Source organism: Macaca mulatta, chromosome 7 (genome assembly GCF_049350105.2).
Source record: "Macaca mulatta isolate MMU2019108-1 chromosome 7, T2T-MMU8v2.0, whole genome shotgun sequence".
NCBI lineage: Eukaryota > Metazoa > Chordata > Mammalia > Primates > Cercopithecidae > Macaca > Macaca mulatta.
The window spans coordinates 21,778,246-21,804,733 of NC_133412.1; the positions used below are offsets into that span (position 1 = coordinate 21,778,246).

The 26,488-nt window shown below is 40.9% G+C and overlaps 1 protein-coding gene across 8 annotated transcripts in view; it reads left to right on the forward strand.

Moving 5' to 3' along the window:
- GOLM2 (golgi membrane protein 2) overlaps nt 1–26,488 on the forward strand; it is a 127,857-nt gene that overhangs the window by 92,619 nt on the left and 8,750 nt on the right. For 2 of the 8 annotated variants that reach the window (XM_077939305.1, XM_077939306.1), the window contains exons 9-10: nt 5,127–5,231; nt 22,145–22,312. The exons of 2 other annotated variants lie outside the window; for them this stretch is intronic. In XM_077939305.1, coding sequence (XP_077795431.1) covers nt 5,127–5,231; nt 22,145–22,312 — 273 coding nt within the window. Of the gene's footprint in view, nt 1–2,545; nt 2,746–5,126; nt 5,232–22,144; nt 22,313–26,488 lie in introns of those variants that run through there. 4 more of the 8 variants (XM_015142120.3, XM_015142121.3, XM_077939307.1 and 1 more) reach the window with 2 other exon arrangements.

A 26,488-nucleotide genomic window follows, 5' to 3' on the forward strand; every position in this document is an offset into this window, starting at 1 on the left:
AACTGTCATTATTGTTACTATCTTTTTTTTTCCCAGTTATTTCCTGTTCCTCCTACTTTGGGTGTTCCTTTAAAAGTATAGTCCTCAGAACAAAATTACTGGGTCAAAGCACTTGACTAGCTTTATAGCACCTTTTAAATAGTGTCAGATTATTCTCTAGTACAGTTTTACAGTGTCACTGGAGTTATTTAAGTTTAGTGGTTTCTCTGTGGCCTGGCCACATTGATTTTTATCGTTTTTATAAGGTATTTAGAATATAATGTTTCCTTAAAAATGTTTTAATAAGCATTTGTTCTGGTGGCCTATTTTTATGTGAGTAATTTTATTGTAATTATTTCTTGGTATATAATCTGTGCATCAGTTTTGACCACTTAGCCTGAGAACTTTGTAGATTGGTTATATTTATTTGTATCAACTCTTTTCTTCTTCTTTTTTTTTTTTTTTATTTGAGACAAGGTCTCGCTGTATCATCCAAGCTTGGAGTACAGTTGTGGCTCACTTCAGCCTTGACTTCCTGGCTTCAAATGATCCTCCCTCCTCAGCCTCCTCAGTAGCTGAGACCACAGGTGTGTGCCATCACACCTGGCTAATTTTAAAATTTTTTTAATAAAGATGAGGTCTCACTCTGTTGCCCAGACTGGTATTGAACTCCAGTGCTCATGTGATCCTCCCACCTCAGCCTCCCAAAATGCTGGGATTACAAGTGTGAGCCACCATGCCCAGCCCCATATCAAATCTTTATAGATAATTCAGATTTATCACAATTTTCCTCTTACATTGTCTTTCCTGATATAAGACTTTCTTATGCTTTATCATGCAGAAGTTTTTTTAATTAAAAATAATTTTTTGTTGTGGTAAGTTACACGTAAAATTCACCAAAATGTACAATTCAGTGGCAATTTTCACAGAGTTGTACAAACTTATCACCACTCTAATTCCAGAATATTTTCATCACCCTGAAACAAACTCTGTACTCTCCTACCCATAGCACCTGACAACCACTAATTTGCTTTTTTCTCTCTGTCTATGGAGTCACCTATTCTGGATATTTCATATAAAAGGAATCATATGACCGGGCGCAACCAGGCGCAGTGGCTCATGCCTGTAATCTCAGCACTTTGGAAGGCCAAGGTGGGTAGATCACAAGGTCAGGAGATCAAGACCATCCTGGCCAACATGGTGAAATCCCTTCTCTACTAAAAATACAAAAATTAGCTGGGCATGGTGGTGCATGCCTGTAATCCGAGCTACTTGAGAGGCTGAGGCAGGAGAATCACTTGAACCAGGGAGCTGGAGGTTGCAGTGAGCCGATGAGATCATGCCGCTATACTCCAGCCTCGTAGCAGAGAGAGACTGCATCTTAAAAAAAAAAAAAAAAAAATGTCGGGCGTGGTAGCTCACACCTGTAATGCCAGCACTTTGGGAGGCCGAGGCGGGCAGATCATGAGGTCAGGAGCTCGAGACCATCCTGGCTAATGCGGTGAAACCCCGTTTCTACTAAAAATACAAAAAATTAGCTGGGCGTGGTGGCGGGCGCCTGTAGTCCCAGCTACTTGGGAGGCTGAGGCAGGAGAATGGCCTGAACCCAGGAGGCGGAGCTTGCAGTGAGCTGAGATCGCGCCACTGCACTCCTGCCTCGGGGACAGAGTGAGACTCCGTCTCAAAAAAAAAAAAAAAAGAATCATACAGTATGTGGCCTTTTGTGTCTGGCTTCTTTTATTTAGCATAATTTTTTCAAAGTTCGACCATGGCGTAGCATGTAGCATGTATCAGTATTTTATTTCTTTTTATGGCTGGATAATATTCAGTTGTATGGATACATTTTGTTTATTCATCTGTTGATGTACATATGGGTTGTTTCTACATTTTGGCTATCGAATAGTGCTTCTATGAACATTTATGTACAAGTTTTTTTGAATACCTGTTTTTAATTCTTTTGAGTATGTACCTAGATGTGAAACTGCTGAATCATATGATAGTTCTGTGTTTAGCTTTTTGAAGAAGTGCCAAGCCATTTCCACAATAGCTGTACCATTTTACATTCCTACCAGCAACGTATAAGAGTTACAGTTTCTCCACATCCCCTTCCTTCCTTCCCTCCCTCCCTCCCTCCCTCCCTCCCTTCCTTCCTTCCTTCCTTCCTTCCTTCCTTCCTTCCTTCCTTCCTTCTTTCCTTCCTTCCTTCCTTCCCCCCTCCCTCCTTTCATTCATTCCTTCTACCATGTATTACATATGAAGTGATATTTCCTTGTGGTTTTTATTTGCATTTCACTAATGACATTGAGCACCTTTTCTGTCTACTTTTTGGCCATTTGTATATCCTCTTTGGAGAATTGTCCTTTCAAGTTCTTTGCCTTTTTAAAAAATTTACTGTTAGAGACAGAATCTAGCTTTGTCACCCAGGCCAGAGTGCAGTGGCACAGTCATAGCTCACTGCATCCTCATATTCCTAGGCTCAAGCAATCTTCCTGCCTCAGCCTCACTAGTAGCTATGGCTACAGGTGTATCCTACCAGGCCTGGCTAATGTATGTATTTATTTTTTAGCTTTTGTGGAGATGGGGTCTTGCTGTCTTGCCCTGGTTGGTCTCCAACTCCTGGCCTCAAACAACTCTCCCATCTTGGCCTCCCAAAAGCACTGGGATTATAGGTATGAGCCACCGGGGCCCAGCCCTTTGCCCATTTTTATATTGGGTTATTTGTCTTGGTTGTTGAATTTTAAGAGGTTTTGAAAATGTATTCTGGTTAGTAGACCCTAATCAGGTGTATGATTTGCAAATGTTTTTGCATAGTCTATGGGTTGTCTTTTCATTCTTGATAGTGTCCTTTCATGCACAAAATTTTTAATTTTGATGAGGTCCAATTTATCTGTTTTTTGTTTTTGTTCATACTTTGAGTATCATATCTAAGAAACCAGTGCCAAAATCACGGTCATGAAGATTTCCCCTTGTGTTTTCTTCTAAGACTTTCATAGGTTTAGCTGTTATATTTAGGTCTTTCATCCATTTAAAGTTAGTTTTTGTATATGGTTTGAGGTAAGGTCTAACTCAATCCTTTTGTATGTGGATACCAGTTGTCCCAGCAACATTTATTGAAAAGACTCTTCATTTCCCATTGAACAGTCTTGGTATCCTTGTCAAAAATCTATTGACCACAGATATATGGGTTTATTTCTGAATTATAAATTCTGTTGCATTTATCTATATGTCTCTCCTTATGCCAGTATCATACTGTTCTCATTGCTATAACTTTGTGGTAAGTTATGAAATTGTGAATTATGAGTCCTTCAACTTTGTTCGTCTTTAAGATTATTTTAGCTATTCATGGTCCCTTGTAATTTTATTGTAGGATCTGCTTTTCCATTTGTACTAAAAAGGCAGTAATATTTTAAAAGGAATTTTGGCTGGGCACAGTAGCTCACACCTATAATTCCAGCATTTTGTGAGGCCAAGGCAGGAGGATTACATGAGGTCAGGAGTTCAAGACCAGCCTGGGCAATGTAGCAAGACCCTATCTTTACAAAAAATTTAAAAATTAGCCCAGCATGGTGGCACAAGCCTGTAGCCTCTGCTACTGTGGATGCTGAGGTGGGAGGATTGCTTGAGCCCAGGAATTCAAGGTTATGGTGAGCTATGGTTGTTCCACTGCATTCCAGCTTGGGTGACAAAGTGAGCCCTGTCTCTGAAAAAATAAAATTAAAAAACTGGCCGAGTGCAGTGGCTTATGCCTGTAATCCCAGCACTTTGGGAGGCCAAGGCAGGCAGATCACTGGAGCCCAGGAGTTTGATACAGCCTGGGCAATGTGGCAAAACCCCGTCTCTACGAAAAATACAAAAACTAGCCACATGTGGTGGCATGCACCTGTAGTCCCTGTTAGTTGGGAAGCTAAGGTGGGAGGACTGCTTGAGCCCAGGAGGCAGAGGCTGCAGGGAGCTGAGATTCTGAGATTGTGCCATCATTGCATTCCAGCCTGGGCAGTAGAGCAAGACCTTGTCTGAAAAAAAAAAAAAAATTAAAGGAATTGTGTCGATTCTGTAAATCACTTTGGAGAGCACTGCCATGTTAACAATATCAAGTCTTTCAATCTATAAATATGGGATGTCTTTCCATTTATTTAGGTCATCTTTAATTCCTTTCAGCAATGTTTTGTAGCTTTTAGTGCACAAGTTTTGTGCTGCCTTGGTTAAATTTATTCCTAAGCATCTTATTATTTTGATGTCATTGTAAATCGAACTGTTTTCTTAATTTTCCTTTTAGACTTCTTGCTAGTGCATGACTGATTTTTGGCCTGGCCCAGTAGCTCATGCCAGTAATCCCAGCATTTTGGGAGGCCGAGGCGAGCGGATCATCTGAGGTCAGGAGTTCGAGACCAGCCTAGCCAACATGGTGAAACCCTGTCTCTGCTAAAATACAAAAATTAGCCGGGTGCAGGGACAAATGCCTGTAATCCCAGATACTCGGGAGGCTGAGACATGAAAATCGCTTGCACCGGGAGGTGGAGGTTGCAGTGAGTCAAGATCACAATACTGCACTCCAGCCTGGGTGACAGAGTGAGACGCTCTCTCAAGGGAAAAAAAAAGAAATATGACTGATTTTTGTGTGTGTTGATCTTGTATCATGCAACTTTATACAACTTGACACAAAAGGTCTTTTTTTTTTTTTTTTTTTTTTTTTTTTTTTGAGACGGAGTCTTGCTCAGTCGCCCAGGCTGGAGTGCAGTGGCGTGATCTCGGCTCACTACAAGCCCCGCCTCCCAGGTTCACGCCATTCTCCTGCCTCAGCCTTCCGAGTAGCTGGGACTACAGGCGCCCGCCGCCACGCCAGTCTAATTTTTTGCATTTTTAGTAGAGACGGGGTTTCACCGTGTTAGCCAGGATGGTCTCGATCTCCTGACCTCGTGATCCGCCCGCCTCGTCCTCCCAAAGTGCTGGGATTACAGGCGTGAACCACCACGCCCGGCCAACACAAAAGGTCTTTAGTTGTATATATTCATGCATATCTATCTAGACTCTTATGATGATTTTAATTTATTTTATAGAAAATCATTTCTTTTATAAAAATCGTTTCTTCTATCTGGACATAAATATACTATTCTTTTTTTTCTTTTTTCTTTTTTTTTTTTTTTGAGATGGAGTGTTGCTCTGTTGCCCAGGCTGGAGTGCAGTGGCGCAGTCTCAACTCACTACAACCTCTGCATCCTGGGTTCAAGTGATTCTCCCACCTGGCCGATATGGTAAAACCCCATCTCCACTAAAAATAAAAAAATTAGCTGAGCTTGTTGGTGCATGCCTGTAATTCCAGCTACTCTGGAGACTGAGGCACAATAATCACTTGAGCCTGGGAGGCAGAGGTTGCAGTAAGTCAAGGTCACGCCACTGCACTCCAGCCTGGGCAACAGAGCAAGACCCTGTCTCGAAATAAAGAAAAAAAAGAAAAAAAAAACCAATCATTAGTATTCTTGTGTTTATTCAGCTTTGCTTTCCATAGAGTAAAAACTATTTAGTCATAAAAAAAATTTATTTTATTTTAGTTATTTAAGAGACAGGTGGCCTGGCACCGTGGCCTATGCCTATAATCCTAACACTGGGAAGCTGAGGCAGATGGATCGCTTGAGCCCAGGAGTGCAAGACCAGCCTGGGCAACATGGTGAAACCCCATCTCTACAAAAGATACAAAAATAAGCTGGGCATGGAGGCGTGCTCCTGTAGCCCCACCTCCTTGGTTGGCTGAGTTCGCAGGATTGCTTAAACCCAGGAGTTAGAGGCTGCAGTGAGCCATGATTGTGCCACTGCACTCCAGCCTGGGCAACAGAGCAAGACCTTGTCTCAAAAGAGAAAAAAAAAAGAGAGAGAGAGAGAGAGAGAGACAGGGTCTTGCTATGCTGCCAGGCTGGATTCAAACTGCTGGGCTCAAATCATCCTCCTACCTTAGCCTCCTGAGTAGCTGGGATTTATAGGCATGCATCACTGAGCCCAGTGGAAATTCATTTTTAAGTACAGTTTTGCTTTATAATTTTCTTCTTTTTTGACTTACAATTTTTCTTTCTTTCATTTAACACTTGCCAAATTTGTATATGTAAATCATTATTCTCAAAAATTTCAGTGTGGCTGGGCACAGTGGCACATGCCTGTAATCCCAGCACTTTTGGAGGCTGAGGCAGGTGGATCACTTGAGGCCAGGAGTTTGAGAGCAGCCTAGCCAACATGGTGAAACCCTGTCTCTATTGAAAATACAGAATTAGCCAGGTGTGGTGGTGCATGCCTGTAGTCTCAGCTACTTGGGAGGCTGAGTGGGAGGATTGCTTGAATCCAGGAAGTGGAGGTTGCAGTGAGCAATGATCATGCCACTGCACTCCAGCTTAGACAACAGAGTGAGACCCTGTCTCAAATAAATAAATAAGTAAATAAAGCACTTGATACTCTGTAGGTACAGAATAACATGCTGTTAGACAAAAAGTTGAAATTTTTATTGAAAACACTTTTAGAAAAGGAGGGGAAGTTCTTAGACTTTATATAGTTATCACCACAATTGTTTTGTTTTGTTTTTTGAGACAGGGTCTCACTCTCGCACCCAGGTTGTACTCCATTAGCACGTTCATAGCTTACTACAACCTTGACCTCCTTGGGCTCAAGGGATCCTCCCACCTCAGCCTCCTGAATAGCTGGGACTACAGGTGTGTGCCACCATGCCTGGCTAATTTTTGTATTTTTGCAGAGACAGACTTTCACCATGTTGCTCAGACTGGTCTCAAACTCCTGAGCTCAAGCAGTCCTCCCATCTCGATGTCCCAAAGTGCTGGGATTACAGGCATGAGCCACCATTCCTGACCTCACTACAAATTTTTTGGCAGCTTTAACTCGTTATTTTTGTTTTATAGCTTAATATATCATACTTATATTGACATATTTATAAAGAGCTGCATATTTTTATAAATTTAATTTTGTTTTTTTGTTTTGTTTTGTTTTGTTTTTTGAGATGGAGTCTTTTTTTTTTTTTTTTTTTTTTTTTTTGAGACGGAGTCTCGCTCTGTCGCCCAGGCTGGAGTGCAGTGGCCGCATCTCAGCTCACTGCAAGCTCCGCCTCCTGGGTCTACGCCATTCTCCTGCCTCCCGAGTAGCTGGGACTACAGGCGCCCGCCACCTCACCCGGCTAGTTTTTTGTATTTTTTAGTAGAGACGGGGTTTCACCGTATTAGCCAGGCTGGTCTCGATCTCCTGACCTTGTGATCCGCCCGTCTCGGCCTCCCAAAGTGCTGGGATTACAGGCTTGAGCCACCGCGCCCGGCCGAGATGGAGTCTTGCTCTGTCGCCCAGGCTGGAGTGCAGTGGCTGGATCTCGGCTCACTGCAAGCTCCGCCTCCCGGGTTCACGCCATTCTCCTGCCTCAGCCTCCCGAGTAGCTGGGACTACAGGCGCCCGCCACCTCGCCCGGCTAGTTTTTTGTACTTTTTAGTAGAGACGGGGTTTCACCGTGTTAGCCAGGATGGTCTCGATTTCCTGACCTCGTGATCCGCCCGTCTCGGCCTCCCAAAGTGCTGGGATTACAGGCTTGAGCCACCGCGCCCGGCCCTATAAATTTAATTTTGTATTACCACATCATGCAAAAGTGGCTAGAACATTTTGGGGTATGTTTCACCATATTTGGAAGATGTATTTGGGTTAGTTTAATTTAAACTTTAGAATGTAGGCTATGTGGTGACACAAAATACAGTGTAGGGATACTTCAAAGAAATAGACATCTTCCAAAATAGTTGAAACTGAAAATCCAGGCGAGGCCCACCTGTTTGCCAGTTAGGAGGGACATACCATTTGTATTTAGAAGCTTTGAACAGAGATAAGAATTTACTTCAAATGTCAGCTCCCATATGGAAAGTCACAAGGGTGGTTACTCCAAACAGTAGGGAGTGATTGTTGATCAAACTACTTCTCGTATTGATTTTTCTTTATAGCAGCAGGGTTTCATTTATTTAACAGTGGTTATTAATCATTCTCCCAAGCACATTGGAGAGGCTAGTGTATCACAGAATACCTGATCTTCCTTTACATATAGAATTATTATTATTATTTTTTTTTTTTTGAGGCAGAGTCTCACTCTGTCGCCCAGGCTGGAGTGCAGTGGCGCAATCTATGCTCACTGCAAGCTCCGCCTTCCAGGTTCACCATTCTCCTGCCTCAGCCTCCCGAGTAGCTGGGACCACAGGTGCCTGCCACCATGCCCAGCTAATTTTTTGTATTTTTAGTAGAGATGGGGTTTCACCGTGTTAGCCAGGATGGTCTCGATCTCCTGACCTCACGATCTGCCCATCTTGGCCTCCCAAAGTGCTGGGATTACAAGGGTGAGCCACCGCGCCTGGCCTACTTATAGAATTTTTAAAAGTATTTTCCAATCTCTAGTCCAGATGGCTTAATGAGTTCGCCATTGACATAGCCACCCAGTGTATGAGATAGTAGACCATGGACATAGCTGACCAAAAGAGAAGTTACTTGGAAGGTTATATTGAGATACTCAGCAAGAATGTAGCACACTGTGGCAAAGAGACAGACAGATATAGATACCAATGTGTTATTTGTCATATGTATATATGACAGAGATGTTATGAGAAATAGAAGATGTATGTATGTTTAATAGACGTTTTAAGAAGAGATTGGAGGAAATGGTGGGTAATCAGTACTTGAAAGGAATTTTGAAGAAAGACTTGAGTCTTCAGGTTGAATGTATCTGCTAAGTATTAGGATAAATGAAGAAAATTCTTGCTTTTAGACATTGTAACGAAAACTTGAGAGTATGAAAAAATAAACGAAAAAATCTTAAATGATACCAGAAAACATAGATTCCAGGCTGGAGTACAGTGGCGCAATCTCTGCCCACTTCAACGTCCACCTCCCGGATTCAAGCAATTCTGCCTCAGCCTCCCAAGTAGCTGGGATTATAGGCATGAACCACCATGTCTGGCTAATGTTATATTTTTAATAGAGACGGGGTTTCTCCATGTTGGTCGGGCTGGTCTCGAACTCCCAACCTCAGGTGATCTGCCTGCCTCAGCCTCCTAAAGTGCTTGGATTACAGGAGTGAGCCACTGCGCTTGGCCCCCTGTTCTAAGGTCCCTCATCCCGTTTATGAGAGCCTCATCCCCCTAATGGCCTAATCACCTCCCGAAGGCCCCATCTCTTAATACCACCACATTAGGGATTAAGCTGCAACATGAATTTTGGAGAGGACACATTCAAACTGTGGCAATTATTAGTTACCTAAATTGGCTCATGAAGATTTGAAAACTTGAATAAACCAATAATCATTAAATAAGTTGAACAGATATCAAAAGTTCCCCCTTTACCTCAAAAGAGACTGGTAAAAGTTAATGAGAGTTTAGCTTGATTACTAATGCAGGGTCACTGTATGAAATCAAGCAAACCAAAAAGTGGTTCTTTGAAAAGGCAAGTGAAATTGGAAAGACCGGCCGGGTGTGGTGGCTTACACCTGTAATCCCAGCACTTTGGGAGGCTGAGGCAGGCGGATCATGAGGTCAGGAGATCGAGACCATCCTGGCTAACACAGTGAAACCCCGTCTCTACTAAAAATACAAAAAATTAGCCGAGTGTGGTGGCAGGCACCTGTAGTCCCAGCTACTCGGGAGGCTGAGGCAGGAGAATGGCGTGAACCCGGGAGGCGGAGCTTGCAGTGAGCCGAGATCATGCCACTGTACTGCAGCCTGGGCGACAAAGTGAGACTCCATCTCAAAAAAAAAAAAAACAAAAAAAAAAAACAGAAATTGGAAAGACCGTCAGCACACATTAAGACAGAGATGACACAAATTCTCAATAACAAAAATGAAAAAAAGAACATCAATATAGATCCTACAAATAATATTAAAGGACACATAATAAGAGGTATTATTAATTTAATGCCAAAACATTTGCAAAGTTAGATGAAATGGCCAATGTCCTAGAAAAGCACTTCTGTACAAAACTGACACAAAAAGATAGGGAAAATCTGAATAATTCCATGTCTATTAACATAATGAATCTGTAAATTAATATTTTGGTGCCTAAATGGTTTCATTGGTGAATTCTTAATTTATTTATTTATTTATTTCATTTTTGAGATGGAGTTTTGCTCTTGTTGCCCAGGCTGGAGTGCAGTGGCGCCATCTCGGCTCACCGCAACCTCTTCCTCCGGGGCTCAAGACATTCTCCTGCCGCAGCCTCCTGAGTAGCTGGGATTACAGGCATGCAACACCATGCCCTACTAATTTTGTATTTTTAGTAGAGATGGGATTTCTCCATGTTGGTCAGGCTGGTCTTGAACTCCCAACCTCAGGTGATCCTCCTGCCTTGGCCTCCCAAAGTGCTGGGATTACAGTGTCAGCCACTGCACCCAGCTGGTGAATTCTTTCAAACATGAAAGAATACAACCAATGTAACATAAACTTTCAGAGAACTGAAAAGGAAAAAACACTCCCCAACCCATTTTATGAGACCAGCGTAAGTTGGATAGCAAAACTAAGAATATTATGAGAAAGAAAAATTATGGCAGTTTCTCTTATTAATATAGATATAAAAATCCTAAACAAGGCCAGGTGCAGTGGCTCACACCTGTAAATCCCAGCGCTTTGGGAGGCCAAGTCAGGCGGATCACCTGAGGTCAGGAGTTCGAGACCAGCCTGGTCAACATGATGAAACCGTGTCTCTACTAAAAATACAAAAATTAGCTGGGCACCATGGTGCACGCATGTTGTCCCAGCTACTCAGGAGGCTGAGGATGGAGAATCGCTTGAACCCGGGAGGCAGAGGTTGCAGTGAACCAAGATTGTGCTACTCCAGCCTAGTGACAGAGCGAGACTTGGTCTCAAAAAAAAAATTCTGAACAAAATATTAGCAAGTCAAATCCAGAGATAGATAAAAATTATACACATGATGACCATGTTGGATTTAATCTGAAAATTCAAGGTTGTTTAATACTTGAAAAGCAATCTATATAATTTACCAAATTAATTTAACAAAATATATGAGGAAAATCATCTCAAAAGATGTAAAGAGAGCATTTGAGGAAATCCATGCATTTATGATAAAACAACCAATTTTAAGCAAAGGAAGATTAGAAAGTAATTTCCTTAATTCGATAGAGTATTTTAAGCATCCTATGACAAATATCAAATTTAATGATTAATTCTCAAAAACCTTCCCCTTGAGATCTAGAAAAGGATACCCACAATCATCACTTCTATTCAGCTTTTCACTGTAGATTCTAATCAATGCAGTAAAGCACAGAAAAGGAAATAAAGAGTATAGAGATTGGAAAGGAAGAAATATAACTGATAAGCTAATATTATTTGTAGACAATATGATTTTATATGTAGAAAACTCAAAACAATGTATAAACAAATGTATTTAGCAAAGTCATTACATGCAAGATTTATATACAAATTATATTTCTATATATAGCAGCAATAAACATAGTGAAACTTTTAAAAAGAAACTTTTCAATAGCATAAAAACATCAGATACCTTGAAAAGTTCTTACAAAAGATTTACAAGAACCTCTATAAGCTATAAAATATTGTTGACAGAAATTAATTAATACATAAATAAATCCATGTCCATGGATTGGAATGCTCATTGTTTTAATTATGTCAATTCCTCACAGATTAATCTAGAACTTCATTGCCATCCCAAGTATAATCCTGGCAGGATTTGGGGGTTTTGGGTGGAATCTGATAAGCTGACTCTAAAATGTGTATGAAAACTGCAAAGGAATAAGAATAGCCAAGACAATTTATAAGAGTAATAAACTGTAAAGACTTCCACTATCAGATATGAAGATGTATTATGATTTTTTTTTTTTTTTTTTTGGAGACAAAGTCTCGCTGTATCGCCTAGGCTGGAATGCAGTGGCGTGATCTCAGCTCACTGCAACCCCTGCCTACCACATTCAAGCGTTTGTTGCCCAGGCTGGAGTGCAGTGGCACAATCTTGGCTCACTGCAACCTCCACCTCACAGGTTCGAATGATTCTTCTCCTTCAGCCTCCTGAGTAGCTGAGATTACAGGTGCATGCCACAACACCCGGATAATTTTTGTATTTTTAGTTAGAGATGGGGTTTCACTATGTTGGCCAGGCTGGTCTTAAACTCCTGACCTCAAGTGATCCACCCACCTCAGCCTCCCAAAGTGCTGGGATTACAGGCATGAGCCACCGTGCCCGACCTACTGTGCTATTTTATACAAGGGACTTTAACATCCATGGATTTTGGTATTTGTTGGGGTCCTGGAACCAGTCCTCACTGGATACTGAGGGAGGAACAACTGTATTCACCATAAATCACTTTGTAGGATCAATTGACCTCATCAGTCTGGTACATAATGGCCCAGGCCTCACGCATACAAAAACATTTGTAAAGCAGAATATTTCATGGGCTCAGAGGTTATCTCTCAGAATCCAGCCAAGGGCCACTCCTGAAAACAAAGCTTTCTTTGGAATGTACAGGGTTTGAGCAACCACGACATACATTGCATCACAACAGGAGATACATTCTGAGAAAGGTGGTTTTTAGTTGATTTCATCATTGTGAACATCATAGACTGTACCTACACAAATCTAGATAGTATAGGTTTGCCTTGGAAATGGGGAGATGGTAAGGTTGTTCAGATGCTGTTAGGTATAAATTATAGTTACCATACTTCTTTCATTTCCTTGATTTCTCTTTACCTTCCACAAGTCCAGTCAATCAGTCAATAGACTGCTCCCTGTGCCTACTATATGCAGGGCCTATATATACCTTGAGATAGAAATGTGGTCTTTTTGCCCTAATATGTTCCTGATAATGAAATCAATTCAAAAGCCAGTCAATAGTTTTCCTACAATTGTTTTGTGTAAAAAGCCTGCAGTAACATTTTTGTTACAGTTTGTATACCCCAGCCTCCCATCTCTCATGATAATAACTCATATCTCAACAGATTATAAGTCATCACGTGTCATTTACCTTCCGGATACTTGAAATAGTCACAACTCTAGGTATTAAATTGAATAATGCAAGATAAGTTGAATGTGTTAACTACCAAATGAATAAATGAAATGATAGCGAATATTACCAATAGATGGCTAGAAAAAAGAGGTTGCCGTCCTTAAACTTTCTTTTTCATTCTCTCTAGGTTTATTGTAACTAGATCTAATAGTTTCATGTTGCTTATAATAGTGGCAATATAATAAATTAATGACATAAAAATATAAACTTAAAAATAAAATAGTTGAGAAATTGAAACCCATAAATGAACATTGGACTAATGAAGCAAAAGTGACTCATCTTGATGTTTCCTTTGACTTTTGTACAGAATTAAAATATACAGCCTAGTTTTTCTTGATTGAAATACCCTTTTGTGATTAAGAAATGTTATTATCCTCTTATTTTCTACTGGTTTTTATTTTTGAACGTGTTTCTATTTTATTTCACCAACAATTTAAAACTATCTTTAGGGCCAGGTGCGGTGGCTCATGCCTGTAATCCCAGCACTTTGGGAGGCTGAGGTGGGCGGATCACAAGGTCAAAAGATCAAGACCATCCTGGCCAACATGGTGAAACCCCATCTCTACCAAAAATACAAAAATCAGCTGGGTGTGGTGGCATGCACCTGTAGTCCCAGCTACTGGGAAGGCTGAGGCAGGAGAATCTCTTGAACCCGGGAGGCAGAGGTTGCAGTGAGCTGAGATCACGCTATTGCACTCCAGCCTGGCGATAGAACAAGACTCCGTCTCAAAAATATAATATAATAAAATTTTTAAAAACTATCTTTATTTACCAAAGACTGCCAAAGTCATATGAACTTCAAAAGCATGCAGGCTAGTTATTTAATTTACGAGTTCATTTATTTATAGGTCAGTGATACCATGTAGATAGTATACAAACATACATGTGTACCTGTGCACATAATACAGACAGACAAAAGTAAAGACTTTACAACTTTGATTTTAAAATTTTAGCCATGAGGCCGGGTGTGGTGGCTCATGCCTGTAATCCCAGCACTTTGGGAGGCCGAGTTGGGCAGATCATTTGAAGTCAGGTGTTTGAGAGCAGCCTGGCCAACATGGCAAAACCTGGTCTTACTAAAAATGCAAAAAGAAATGTAGATGGGTGTTGTGGTGTACCCCTGTAATCCCAGCTACTGGAGAGGCTGAGGCAGAAGAATCGCTTGAACCCAGGAAATGGAGGTTGTAGTGAGCTGAGATTGCAACACTGCACTCCAGCCTGGGCGACAGAGTGAGACTTCATCTAAAAAAAAAAATTTTTTTTGGCTGGGCGCGGTGGCTCAAGCCTGTAATCCCAGCACTTTGGGAGGCCGAGACGGGCGGATCACGAGGTCAGGAGATCGAGACCATCCTGGCTAACACAGTGAAACCCCGTCTCTACTAAAAAATACAAAAAAAAACTAGCCGGGCGAGGTGGCGGGCGCCTGTAGTCCCAGCTACTCGGGAGGCTGAGGCAGGAGAATGGCGTAAACCCGGGAGGCGGAGCTTGCAGTGAGCCGAGATCCGGCCACTGTGCTCCAGCCTGGGCGACAGAGCAAGACTCTGTCTCAAAAAAAAAAAAAAAATTTTTTTTTTTTAATAAAAAATAAAATTTTAGCCGGGCGCGGTGGCTCAAGCCTGTAATCCCAGCACTTTGGGAGGCCGAGATGGGCGGATCACGAGGTCAGGAGATCGAGACCATCCTGACTAACACGGTGAAACCCCGTCTCTACTAAAAATACAAAACTTAGCCGGGTGCGGTGGCGGGCGCCTGTAGTCCCAGCTACACGGGAGGCTGAGGCAGGAGAATGGCGTGAACCCAGGAGGCGGAGCTTGCAGTGAGCTGAGATGCGGCCACTGCACTCCAGCCTGGGCGGCAGAGTGAGACTCTGCCTCAAAATAAATAAATAAATAAATAAATAATAAAATAAAATAAAATAAAATTTTAGCCACGAGAAATGGCTATATTTGCTTTCTCATTTAACATTTGCTTTCTCATACCTTCCCAATAAAACTCACTAGTTTAAAAGGATAGTTGTAGTCAAAAGTATCAAACTATGCCTTTGTAAATTGAAAAGGTTAAAGTTTATCTATTCCACATGACCGAAGCTCTTACTGAATTTCTTTTTTTTTTTTTTTTTTTTTTTGAGGCGGAGTTTCACTCTTGTTGCCGAGGCTGGAGTGCAATGGCACGATCTCGGCTCACCACAACCTCCGCCTCCCAGGCTCAAGCAATTCTCCTGCCTCAGCCTCCCTAGTAGCTGGGATTATAGGCATGCGCCACCACGCCCAGCTAATTTTGTATTTTCAGTAGAGACGGGGTTTCTCCATGTTGGTCAGGCTGGTCTTGAACTCCTGACCTCAGGTGATCCACCCGCCTCAGCCTCCCAAAGTGCTGGAATTACAGGTGTGAGCCACTGCGCCCAGCCTAGCTCTTATTGAATTTCTTCTCTACTACTTTCTGAAGTTTGTAGTCTGATATTTGAGATGTCTTACAGAATGTCTAGCATTCTGTGTGAAGTTTTATTGTGTTGTTTAATGTGAATTGAAAAGTGCGTTAAATTTTCACCTGATTAGGTGATGTGGAGCATGTGAAGTTAGACCAGATGGTATATGAATTAAAGTAAAATGTATGAAAAATTACTTCATATGCATGCAATACATGCTTATTATATATTTAATATACTTTAGCTCACTTAGCTCAGAAAAGGAATTTAAATATTGAAAATAATCTTTTACAATTTTTCAAACTTAATACAACTCAAAGACTTTCAATAGTTAGTGGGTGTGTTGTTTCTTTGTGTTCTCATGTTTAAACTATTGGGATGAAGCTATCTTGTTGCTGATAATCAAATCATTTTCAGCTGGCCACCAGAGTGAAAATAATATTCAAGTGCACAATTGAATTTTGCAACAATATAAGGAAATACGGGATCCAAACTAAATATAATTACTTTGTTACTCCCCTAGCTGGGCACAGATTTAACAGTTTTGTTACTGAGCAGCAGAATTGTACTAAAGGTTGTAAAAAGTTGAAATGCCTCAGAGATGAAGTCTGCTATTTAATTCCTGTTAAGACACATCATAAGCCGGGTGTGGTGACTCACACCTGTAATCCCAGCACTTTGGGAGGCTGAGGCTGGCAGATCACAAGGTCAGGAGATTGAGACCATCCTGGCTAACACAGTGAAACCCCATCTCTCCTAAAAATACAAAAAATTAGCCGGGTGTGGTTGGGCACCTATAGTCCCAGCTACTCAGGAGGCTGAGGCAGAAGAATGACGTGAACCCGGGAGGCGGAGCTTGCAGTGAGCCGAGATTGCGCCACTGCACTCCAGCCTGGGTGACAGAGCGAGACTCCATCTCAGAACACACACACACACACACATCATAGATTTATACCATCAAATGATAACTTTGCCCTCATTACTTTTTTCTCTTCTTAAATATTGTCATTCCCCAAGATCACTTCCTTGACTTATAGCTATTTTCTGTAAATATTTATTTCCTAAAATAAATTATATTCTGATAGTTTAACCGATCACCTTGAAATTTATGAGTTTTAAATCTACATGCTTATCTCTCACTTTGCACCTAGATTCTAGATCCATATAACCATGTGTCTATAAAACATTTTCGTTTGGATGTCATACTGTAGCCCCAAATTCAGTTTATCTAAAGCAACATTTGCTTTCTCATACCTTCCCAATTTGGGTATAGGTAGCATTAACTGTAGTTTCCAGACTAGGGTTTGGAATAATCCTTTGACTCTTTCTGCTCTATTATGTCATATATTCGTTTTGTCATTTTCAAATGTATCTGATTCATCAGTTTCTAACATTTCCTCCATCTTCCTAGTGTAAGTCCTCATAGCTTCTTACCTAAATAGCTACTGGAGATACAGTAAGGCATAAGGCAGATCAGATTTCTGTTCTCAGGGAGCTTAAAAGAAATCTTGACTACTGGTTATTGCCTCCTACATAATGTTCAAACTCACTCTATCAAAAGGAAGCCAACTGAAGCCACTGTCTCCATGTTCAGATGTTACTTTCTAGAGCACTATGCAATAGCACACATACCATCACTTCCTAATTTGTTTACTTATCTGTTTTCCTTACTATACTCAGTTATAGGAGATGAAGATAGGATGTTATTTTTGCTTTCTATTTTTATTTTTGAGACAGAGTCTCATTCTGTCACCCAGGCTGGAATGCAGCAGTATGATCATAGCTTACTGCAGCCTGAAACTCCTAGGCTGAAGGCTCCTGAGTAGCTGAGACTACAGGTGTGCGTCACCATGCCCAACTGTAGATTTATGATTTATTTTTGTATCACAGTGCATATAGTGCAATACCTATCACATACATCAGTGAACCATGGATGGATGAAGGAGCATTGTAGATACTTCCATACACTTTGTCATTGGATTTAAACAGTGACCACAAGTGAATAGAGGAGACTTTTTTTTTTTTTTGAGACAGAATTTCACTCTTGTTGCCCAGGCTGAAGTGCAAATAGAGCAATCTTGGCTCACTGCAACCTCCGCCTCCCAGGTTCAAGCGATTCTCCTGCCTCAGCCTCCCAAGGAGCTGGGATTACAGCCACCCGCCACCACGGCCAGCTACTTTTTTGTGTTTTTAATAGAGATGGGGTTTCTCCATGTTGGCCAGGCTGGTCTCAAACTCCTGACCTCAGGTGATCCACCCACCTTGGCCTCCCAAAGTTCTGGGATTACAGGCATGAGCCACCATGCCTGACCCTGTAATTATCCTTAATTTGCTTGTTGAAACTTACTCTTTCTCATATAAATCCAGTCAAATTAATCTTTTCACTGTCTTCTAAATACCCCATCTTTGTTCTTACCTGTTCTTTCAATGCTTCTTTCTTTCCCTGTCATAGTCTAATATAATTGCCTTCTTTTTGAAACTTTCCCTTCTCTCACATTGACACGTTGCTCTTAAATGTTGAATAAGTTAGCAGTCTGTTATATTGATCAATATTATGCATTTTTGTCTGTACCATTATATTCATTCAATGTTTAATGCAAAGTTTGTCTGATCTCCTTATCCTGATTGGCAACTCTGTGTAGTTGATTCTGTGTTTTTCAACTTTTGTTGTCTGTGAGAATGTTGGAAGCCCAGTATTAAAGGTTAGCTATAAATATTTCTCCAAACACGATGATTCTGTATATATAATAGCACAGATCACTATTTAACAAAGGGCAATTGTGTCATTATTCATTCTTGTTGATATGTTTATTATCTCTGAGTATCACTGTAATTATAGTATTAAAATTTTGACTAAATTTAGGCTAGGCAGATCATCAAACACCTAAAAAAAGGAAATTTTACATTGTTCTGTTGGAATATTATAGTAGGTACAAGTGGGACATTTCTTTATTCCATGTCTGACAATATTAGTAAATGATATATATATATTTTTAGTACCTTGTCTTAGCCTAATTTTTTGAGTCTTCTGTATTTCATAACTTTGATTTTAAAATGAAGGCCGGGTGTGGTGGCTCACTCTGTAATCCCAGCACTGTGGGAGGCCGTCTCAAAAAAAAAAAAAAAAAAAAAAAGAAGGGAGGGTGTGGGGACAACAGGAGACTGAAGTAATTGGAGTAACTGGGGCCAATAAAAAGAGCCCCAGTTTGGGAGGCGGGCAGATCACCTGAGGTCAGGAGTTCAAGACCAGCATGGCCAACATGGTGAAATCCCGTCTCTACTAAAAATACAAAAATTAGCCAGTCGTGGTGGTGGGCGCCTGTAATCCTAGCTACTTAGGAGGCCGAAGCAGGAGAATCACTTGAACCTGGGAGGTGGAGGTTGCAGTGAGCTGATATCGGGCTACTGCACTCCAGCCTGGGCGACAGAGTGAGACTCGGTCTCAAAAAGAATAAAAAAAGAAAAAATATAGATTTCTGTAAATCTCGGGCCGGGCGCGGTGGCTCAAGCCTGTAATCCCAGCACTTTGGGAGGCCGAGACGGGTGGATCACGAGGTCAGGAGATCGAGACCATCCTGGCGAACACGGTGAAACCCCGTCTCTACTAAAAAAATACAAAAAACTAGCCGGGCGAGGTGGCGGGCGCCTGTAGTCCCAGCTACACAGGAGGCTGAGGCAGGAGAATGGCGTAAACCCGGGAGGCGGAGCTTGCAGTGAGCTGAGATCCGGCCACTGCGCTCCAGCCCCGGCGACAGAGCGAGACTCCGTCTCAAAAAAAAAAAAAAAAAAAAAAAAAAAAAAAAAAAAAGATTTCTGTAAATCTCTTTTTACTGCTTATATTGACATCATTTATTTTATTATTCAAAAAGAGATAATAAAACTCATCAAAATGTTTGATTTATAATTAGGAGACAGAGTATTTTCTTACAAATAGCCTACCTATTCTCCTGTATGTTTCTTTTCTCTAACTCTATTTCATCCACTTTTCTATTTATTTATTTATTGTACATACTCCAAGCTTATACTAGAATAGTTTTTAAATGAATTCATGCTCTTTTTATTGGCCCCAGTTACTCCAATTACTTCAGTCTCCTGTTGTCCCCACACCCTCCCTTCTTTTTTTTTTTTTTGAGACGGAGTTTCACTCTTGTTGCCCAGGCTGGAGTGCAATGGTACAATCTCAGTGAGCGGCAACCTCCGCCTCCTGGGTTCAAGCAGTTCTCCTGCCTCAGCCTCCCAAGTAGCTGGGATTACATGCATGCACCACCACGCCTGCCTAATTTTGTATTTTAGTAGAGACAGGGTTTCTCCGTGTTGGTCAGGCTGGTCTTGAACTCCCAACCTCAGGTGATCTGCCCACCTCGCCGCCTTTTCTTTTTTTTTAGACAGTCTTGTTCTGTCGCCCAGGCTGGAGTGCAGTGGCCCAATCTCGGCTCACTGCAAGCTCTGCCTCCTGGGTTCACACCATTCTCCTGACTCAGCCTCCCCAGTAGCTGGGACTACAGGCGCTCACCACCACGCCCGACTAATTTTCTATATTTTTAGTAGAGATGGTGTTTCACCGTGTTAGCCAGGATGGTCTTGATCTCCTGATCTTGTGATCCGTCCGCCTTGGCCTCCCAAAGTGCTGGGATTACAGGCGTGAGCCACTGTGCCCGGCCACGCCCGCCCTTCTTTAAAAGCCTCTGTAAGTGTAATTTGTCCTTTAATGATTTTCCTGATGGACTCTTTACCCAACAATTAGAAATACATTGGCTTGATGATGTAATGAACCATCTGTAGAATCGACCAGTACCCCCATAATTCTATTTGTACTTAACCTTTCTTTCCAAGCAAAGGAAGCTGTTAATTTTTTTCCTGAGTGTTCCATTGCAATGTAAATTTTACTTATTTATCTATTTATTTATTTTTAGAGATAGAGTCTTGCTGGGGTGCAGTGGCACAATCATAGCTCACTATAACCTCAAACTCGTGGCCTTAAATGATCCTCCTGCATCAACCTCCCAAGTAGATAAGACTGCAGAAACCCGGCTAATTTTTTTTTTTTTTTTTTTTTTAAAGAGAAGAGGTCTCACTCTGTCACCCAGGCTAAAGTGCAGTGGCAATATCCTAACTCACTGTAGCCTTGGACTCCTGGGCTTAAGCAGTCCTCCTACCTTAGCTTCCTGAGTAGCTGAGACTATAGGTGTGGACCACCATACCCGGCTAATTTTTGTATTTTTTGTAGAGATGGATCTCACTATGTTAACCGAGGCTGGTCTCGAACTCCTGGGCTTAAGCAATCCTCCCACCTTGGCCTCCCAAAGTACTGCTATGACAGGCATACGCCACTGCACCCAGCCTGCAATGTAAATTTTTGAAATATATTTTTTAAAATTTAGACCTATCACAGAAAGTTGTTAAATTTCTAAGTCTCAAATTCTTGCATTATTAGGAAGTTAATTTTATGGATTAAAATAAATCTACTTTTATGCTAAGTTAAACTTAATGTCTAAGTATAGTTTTAGTTGTACTTGCATTTCTAATTCAGATCCTAGTGTGCCTAACTTTTTTATTTTCATTGTCTAATTGTTGAATAGTTTTCTACAGTAGGTATTATGTCTATTTATCTTCTTCTTTTTTTTTTTTTTTTTTTTGAGATGGAGTCTTGCTCTTGTCACCCAGGCTGGAGTGCAATGGCACAATCTCGGCTCACTGCAGCCTCTGCCTCCCAGACTCAAGCAATTCTCCTGCCTCAGCCTCTTGTGTAGCTGGGATTACAGGCACCTGCCACCAAGCCTGGCTAATTTCTGTATTTTTAGTAGAGATGGGGTTTTACCATGTTTGCAAGGCTATTCTCGAACTACTGACCTCAGGTGATCCACCCACCTTGGCCTTCCATAGTGCCGGGATTACAGGTGTGAGCCACTGCACCAGGCCTGTCTTCTTGATTTCTAATGGTTATGAATGTGTACAATATAATGGCCTGATATAGGTCAGTTTTCTTAAGATTCCATTGACTTTTTTAAAAATCTGGCTTAGGAAATGAGAAGAGATACACCAGAATTACTTGAGGTGTTTTTTTTTGTTTTTGTTTTTGTTTTTTTTAAACCACTAGGAATTCTGATGGCTTACTTTCTTTGCCATCCCTTTTTGGAAATCCAAAATGTACGCCACCATACCTAGCTAAGTTTTGTATTTTTTGTAGAGAAAGGTTTTGCCATGTTGCCCAGGCTGGTGTCAAACTCTTGAGCTCAAGCGATCCACCCACCTCAGCCTCCCAAAGTTCTGGGATTACAAGCGTGGGCCACTGCACCAGGCCTAGATTTTCAAATTTTAAATATGTATCATATCTAGTAATAAAATAATGTATTCTCCTAAAATGTTAATTTAGACACACTTATATTGGAGAAGTCATTGGTTATTATGAAAACATTCCTAAAAATGGTGCCCATTTCTTTAAGAAATCATTCAAATCTTAAGTGGCAAGCACTAAAATTAACACAAAAGAGAAATTCTTTTTTAAAGAGAAGTTATGTATTTTCAGAGTCTTCGCTCTTACATACTTTTGTCTTGGATAACCTTCACAAAATGTATCCTTTTATATCCAGTACCCCAAAAGTTGCCAGGTTTCACTTGTCTACTTTCTGGTCTGCCTTCAGTATAGATTCCTTCTTTTCTTCTCTCTTTACTCTTGAATTAATCCTCTACCTACTTCACAGGCCGATTCTTTGATGAGAATGAATCCCCTGTTGATCCGCAGCATGGCTCTAAACTGGCGGATTATAATGGGGATGATGGTAACGTAGGTGAGTATGAGGCAGACAAGCAGGCTGAGCTGGCTTACAATGAGGAAGAAGATGGTGATGGTGGAGAGGAAGACGTCCAAGGTGAGCGTGGGCCTGGCCTCCATGCTATAACCATGAAACCCACCTCTAAGTTTTTTGGTTGAATTTGTGTAGAATTTTCCCTACCTATTAGTGGCAGTGTAACCTAAATTTTTTGTTTTTTCTTTGAGATGGAGTTTTGCTCTTGTTGCCCAGGCTGGAGTCCAATGGCGCGATCTCGGCTCATCGCAACCTCCACCTTCCAGGTTCAAGCGATTGTCCTGCCTCAGCCTCCTGAGTAGCTGGGATTACAGGCATGCACCACCACGCCTGGCTAATTTTGTATTTTCAGTAGAGACGGGGTTTCTCTATGTTGGTCAGGCTGGTCTCAAACTCCTGACCTCAGGTGATCCACCCGCCTCAGGCTCCCAAAGTGTTGGGATTACAGGCGTGAACCACCGCGCCCAGCCAACCTCAGTATTAATACGAAGAGGTTCTGTGCAGTTTTTCAGTTTTATTTTGAAAACTGTTTTATAATAGTGGCATTTGTAAATCTGTAAATTATTTTAATTTTTTAAAATTTTGGTTATCGTGTATTATTGATACAGCTACAATTTAAAACTTAGAATCTTCAGAAATTTTAGAATTAAATTGTTTAAAATGACTCTAGACTACCTAAGGCAAATGCTCCTAGAAAATACACTTTTCCAATTTCTCATCTAAAAACATTTCATTACAAATATTGCCCAGGTAGCTTTTTCGTTATAAGGAAAGCCACAAAGGGAATGGTCTTCTCCACACTGAAGATAAGATTATTTCACCACTGACACAGCAGAGGAAGGCTAATTTTGAATTTTTTCTGAGAGGCTTAAAATTTATATTTAACAATCAATGTGTGAAGATTTGTTTTATATTTATTACACAGATTCAACATATTTTTCTTATTCACTGTTACTTCTGCTGAGCATTTAACTTAATGAAAGTTCAGAATCTACCTGTGTGCATGCAGCCCTACCCATGCATGCATATCAGAGTGTTTTTCTCTTTTGCAAGTTTTTAGGCCAGTTTTCTGCCTGCTTATATTGTTTAGTAGTATTTGTGGAGCTATTTCTCTTTTCTGTAAAAGTTGATTGTGACCTTAGTGGGTGATACGTTAAATTTTTATGTGATGCATGGAAATTTTTCATCATAACATGCTTGATTTCTTCCTTACCTGTTTTCAAAGTAATTAAATTTTTATTTAGGCTTATGACAAGCATTGTTTTTATAAAACCCAGAAGAAAATGTAGTTGTTCTACAAAATTATATGGTTTGTAGAAAAAAGGGAAACTAGAGACTCTGACTTCTACCTAGGCACTGTTATAATAGTTCATTTAGTTTAGGAAAATTATGATTACTGGGGATAGAAAAGAGATTAATATGTGCTAGGAGTTATATAAGGTTATATTTATAAGAATTTCTCAAACACTTTTTGGTAATATTGATATTGATATACATATAACCTTACAATATTATGTACTTTTTCTGTAATCTCATCCTTTTTTCATAAATTTTATCTTTTTTTTCTCATTGCTTTTGTGATTTGTTTGGATTATATTTGTTTGCAATTATTTATAATGTTTTAAGGTTTTTTCATGCATGTATATCATATCAGCAATTAGATTGTAAGCTCTTGGAGGGCAGGAATTTTTATTTATTTTGCCTTCCATTTTGTTTGTATCCTTTTCTACCTTCATGCCCACCTCCCACAGTACTTTGTGCATTACCCACCCGCCACAGTACTTTGCACATTGTCATTAACTGATAATTATATGCTTTTCTCATTGAGCTTTTATTCTTATAACTGTGACTAGGGTAATAACTCTTTAACTTCTGGTCTTATAAGCTGCTTGGTTTACACTTTCAATATTCTCTAATTTTTTTTAAGGGCTTTTTCATCTCATTGGATAATTTTGAGATTTTTATTATAATGGTTTATCTCAGTCTTTGTTTTCAGTCATTTCTTATATTTTATCTATCTTAAAGTTGATAATTGTCACAAAATTTTGATTTAATATTTGTATGGGTTTCAATCTATTGTACGTAAATTTATTTTCAGTGCCTTCTCTCTCCCTCTCTTGTACTCTTCTCCTTCTTCCTCCCCTGGTTCTCACTGCCACCTCCTACTTCAAGTCCCCAAGACCCTCATGTTGTCCTCCCATTCCTTTCACAAGAAAATAGATTCTAAGGATTGAAGAAATGACAAAAGATGATGTCCTCAGTGAAGTAGAGAAGGGGTTGTTACCTTTTTGGATTTCCCTGTTTGCAAGTTAATCTTACTGGAACTGAGTGTTGCCATTTACCATTTCTTGTCTCATTCTGGCATTCTCTAGATGATAGTGGCAGGATAGGGCACCTATAAAGGGGACCAAGAACAAAAAGATGCAGGAACATCAGCTCCAACAAATAAAGAGGGCTAAGTAAGGAATACTGAGGAGACTTAAATAATTGGTTTTTGTTTGTTTGTTTGTTTTATTTTTTTTATATTTTTTATTTTTTGAGACGGAGTCTTGCTCTGTCACCCAGGCTGGAGTGCAGTGGCGCAATCTCGGCTCACTGCAAGCTCCGCCTCCTGGGTTTACGCCATTCTCCTGCCTCAGCCTCCCAAGTAGCTGGGACTACAGGTGCCCACCACCTTGCCCGGCTAGTTTTTTGTATTTTTAGTAGAGACGGGGCTTCACCATGGTAGCCAGGATGGTCTCGATCTCCTGACCTCGTGATCCGCCCGCCTGGGCCTCCCAAAGTGCTGGGATTACAGGCTTGAGCCACCGCACCCGGCCTAAATAATTGTTAACATGTTCCAGGGATTCTTTTTTTTTTAATTGAGATGGAGTCTTGCTCTGTCACCCAGGCTGAAGCTGAATCTTCCTGTTGTAGAGTTGATTTTTTTTTTTTTTTTTTGAGACAGAGTCTCATGTCGTCCAGGCTGGAGTGCAGTGGTGCAATCTCAGCTCACTGCAACCTCTGCTTCCAGGGTTCAAGCAATTCTCTTGCCTCAGCCTCCCAAATAGCTGGGACTACAGCCGTGCACCACCATGTCCATCTAAGTTTTGTATTTTTAGTAGAAATGGGGTTTCACCATGTTGGCCAGGCTGGTTTGAACTCCTGACCTCAAGTGATCCACCTGCCCCAGCCTCCCAAAGTGCTGGGATTACAGGCATGAGCCACCACACCTGGCCATCCAGGGATTCTTTAGGTATATTATTGACTGTCCAAAAAGTAGGGAGAGGTAATTATGGCTGTTCCCTAATTTATCAACAAATTGGATTCCAAGTGTTCATTACTGTGCCAATGTGGAAATAATGGTTGCGTTCCCAGTACGGTTTGTACTTGTAGCCAAAGCAGGCAGAACATAGAGTAGAAAAAACATTAGTCGGCCAGGCACAGTGGCTTACACCTGTGATTCCAGCACTTTGGGAGGCCAAGGCGGGCGGATCACCTGAGGTCAGGAGTTCAAGACCAGCCTGGCCAACATCTCTACTAAAAAATACAAAAATTAGCTGGGCGTGGTGGCAGGTGCCTGTAGTCCCAGCTACTCAGGAGGCTGAGGCAGGAGAATTGCTTGAACCCGGGAGGTAGAGGTGTGGTAAGCCGAGATCGCACCATTGCACTCCAGCCTAGGTAACAGAATGAGACTCTGTCTCAAAAAAAGAAAGAAAGAAAAAAAAAATTAGTCTAGAATCAAGAGATAGTCTATGTATTGCTTTTCAAGTCACTTAAACTCTCTGGGCCACAATTTCTTCATCTGTATGAAGACTGCTGAATTAGAATACATGATCTTTCTCAGTTTTAAAATTCTGTGGCCACATTCAAGTTGGAATCACTATATATATAACACAAGTATTATTAGAAAATACGTTTCAGATTTCAGGATGTCTGAAACAGATCTATTCCCAAATCCATGAAAGAAGGTAGAAACTTTATTGCCACCATTGTGACTCTACAGCGAAAGATAACAAAAAATGAAGCACACACTTAGTGTTCTATTGATAGGGGCTCTTCTCTGCTCTCTAGTAGTAGGAGTAGTTTCTTAAGTTGTGAGGTCCCTAGGATTAGAGATTCCAGCTGCAGGATAAGATTCTGGCTTCACCTAAGTATACTCTGGCTTTGGTCTCCAAAATTGTATATTATGAATTGAGGCTTTGGCAGCATATCTGCCAGTAGGGAGCTGAAGCATTCCAGCCTTATCTCTGATACCTG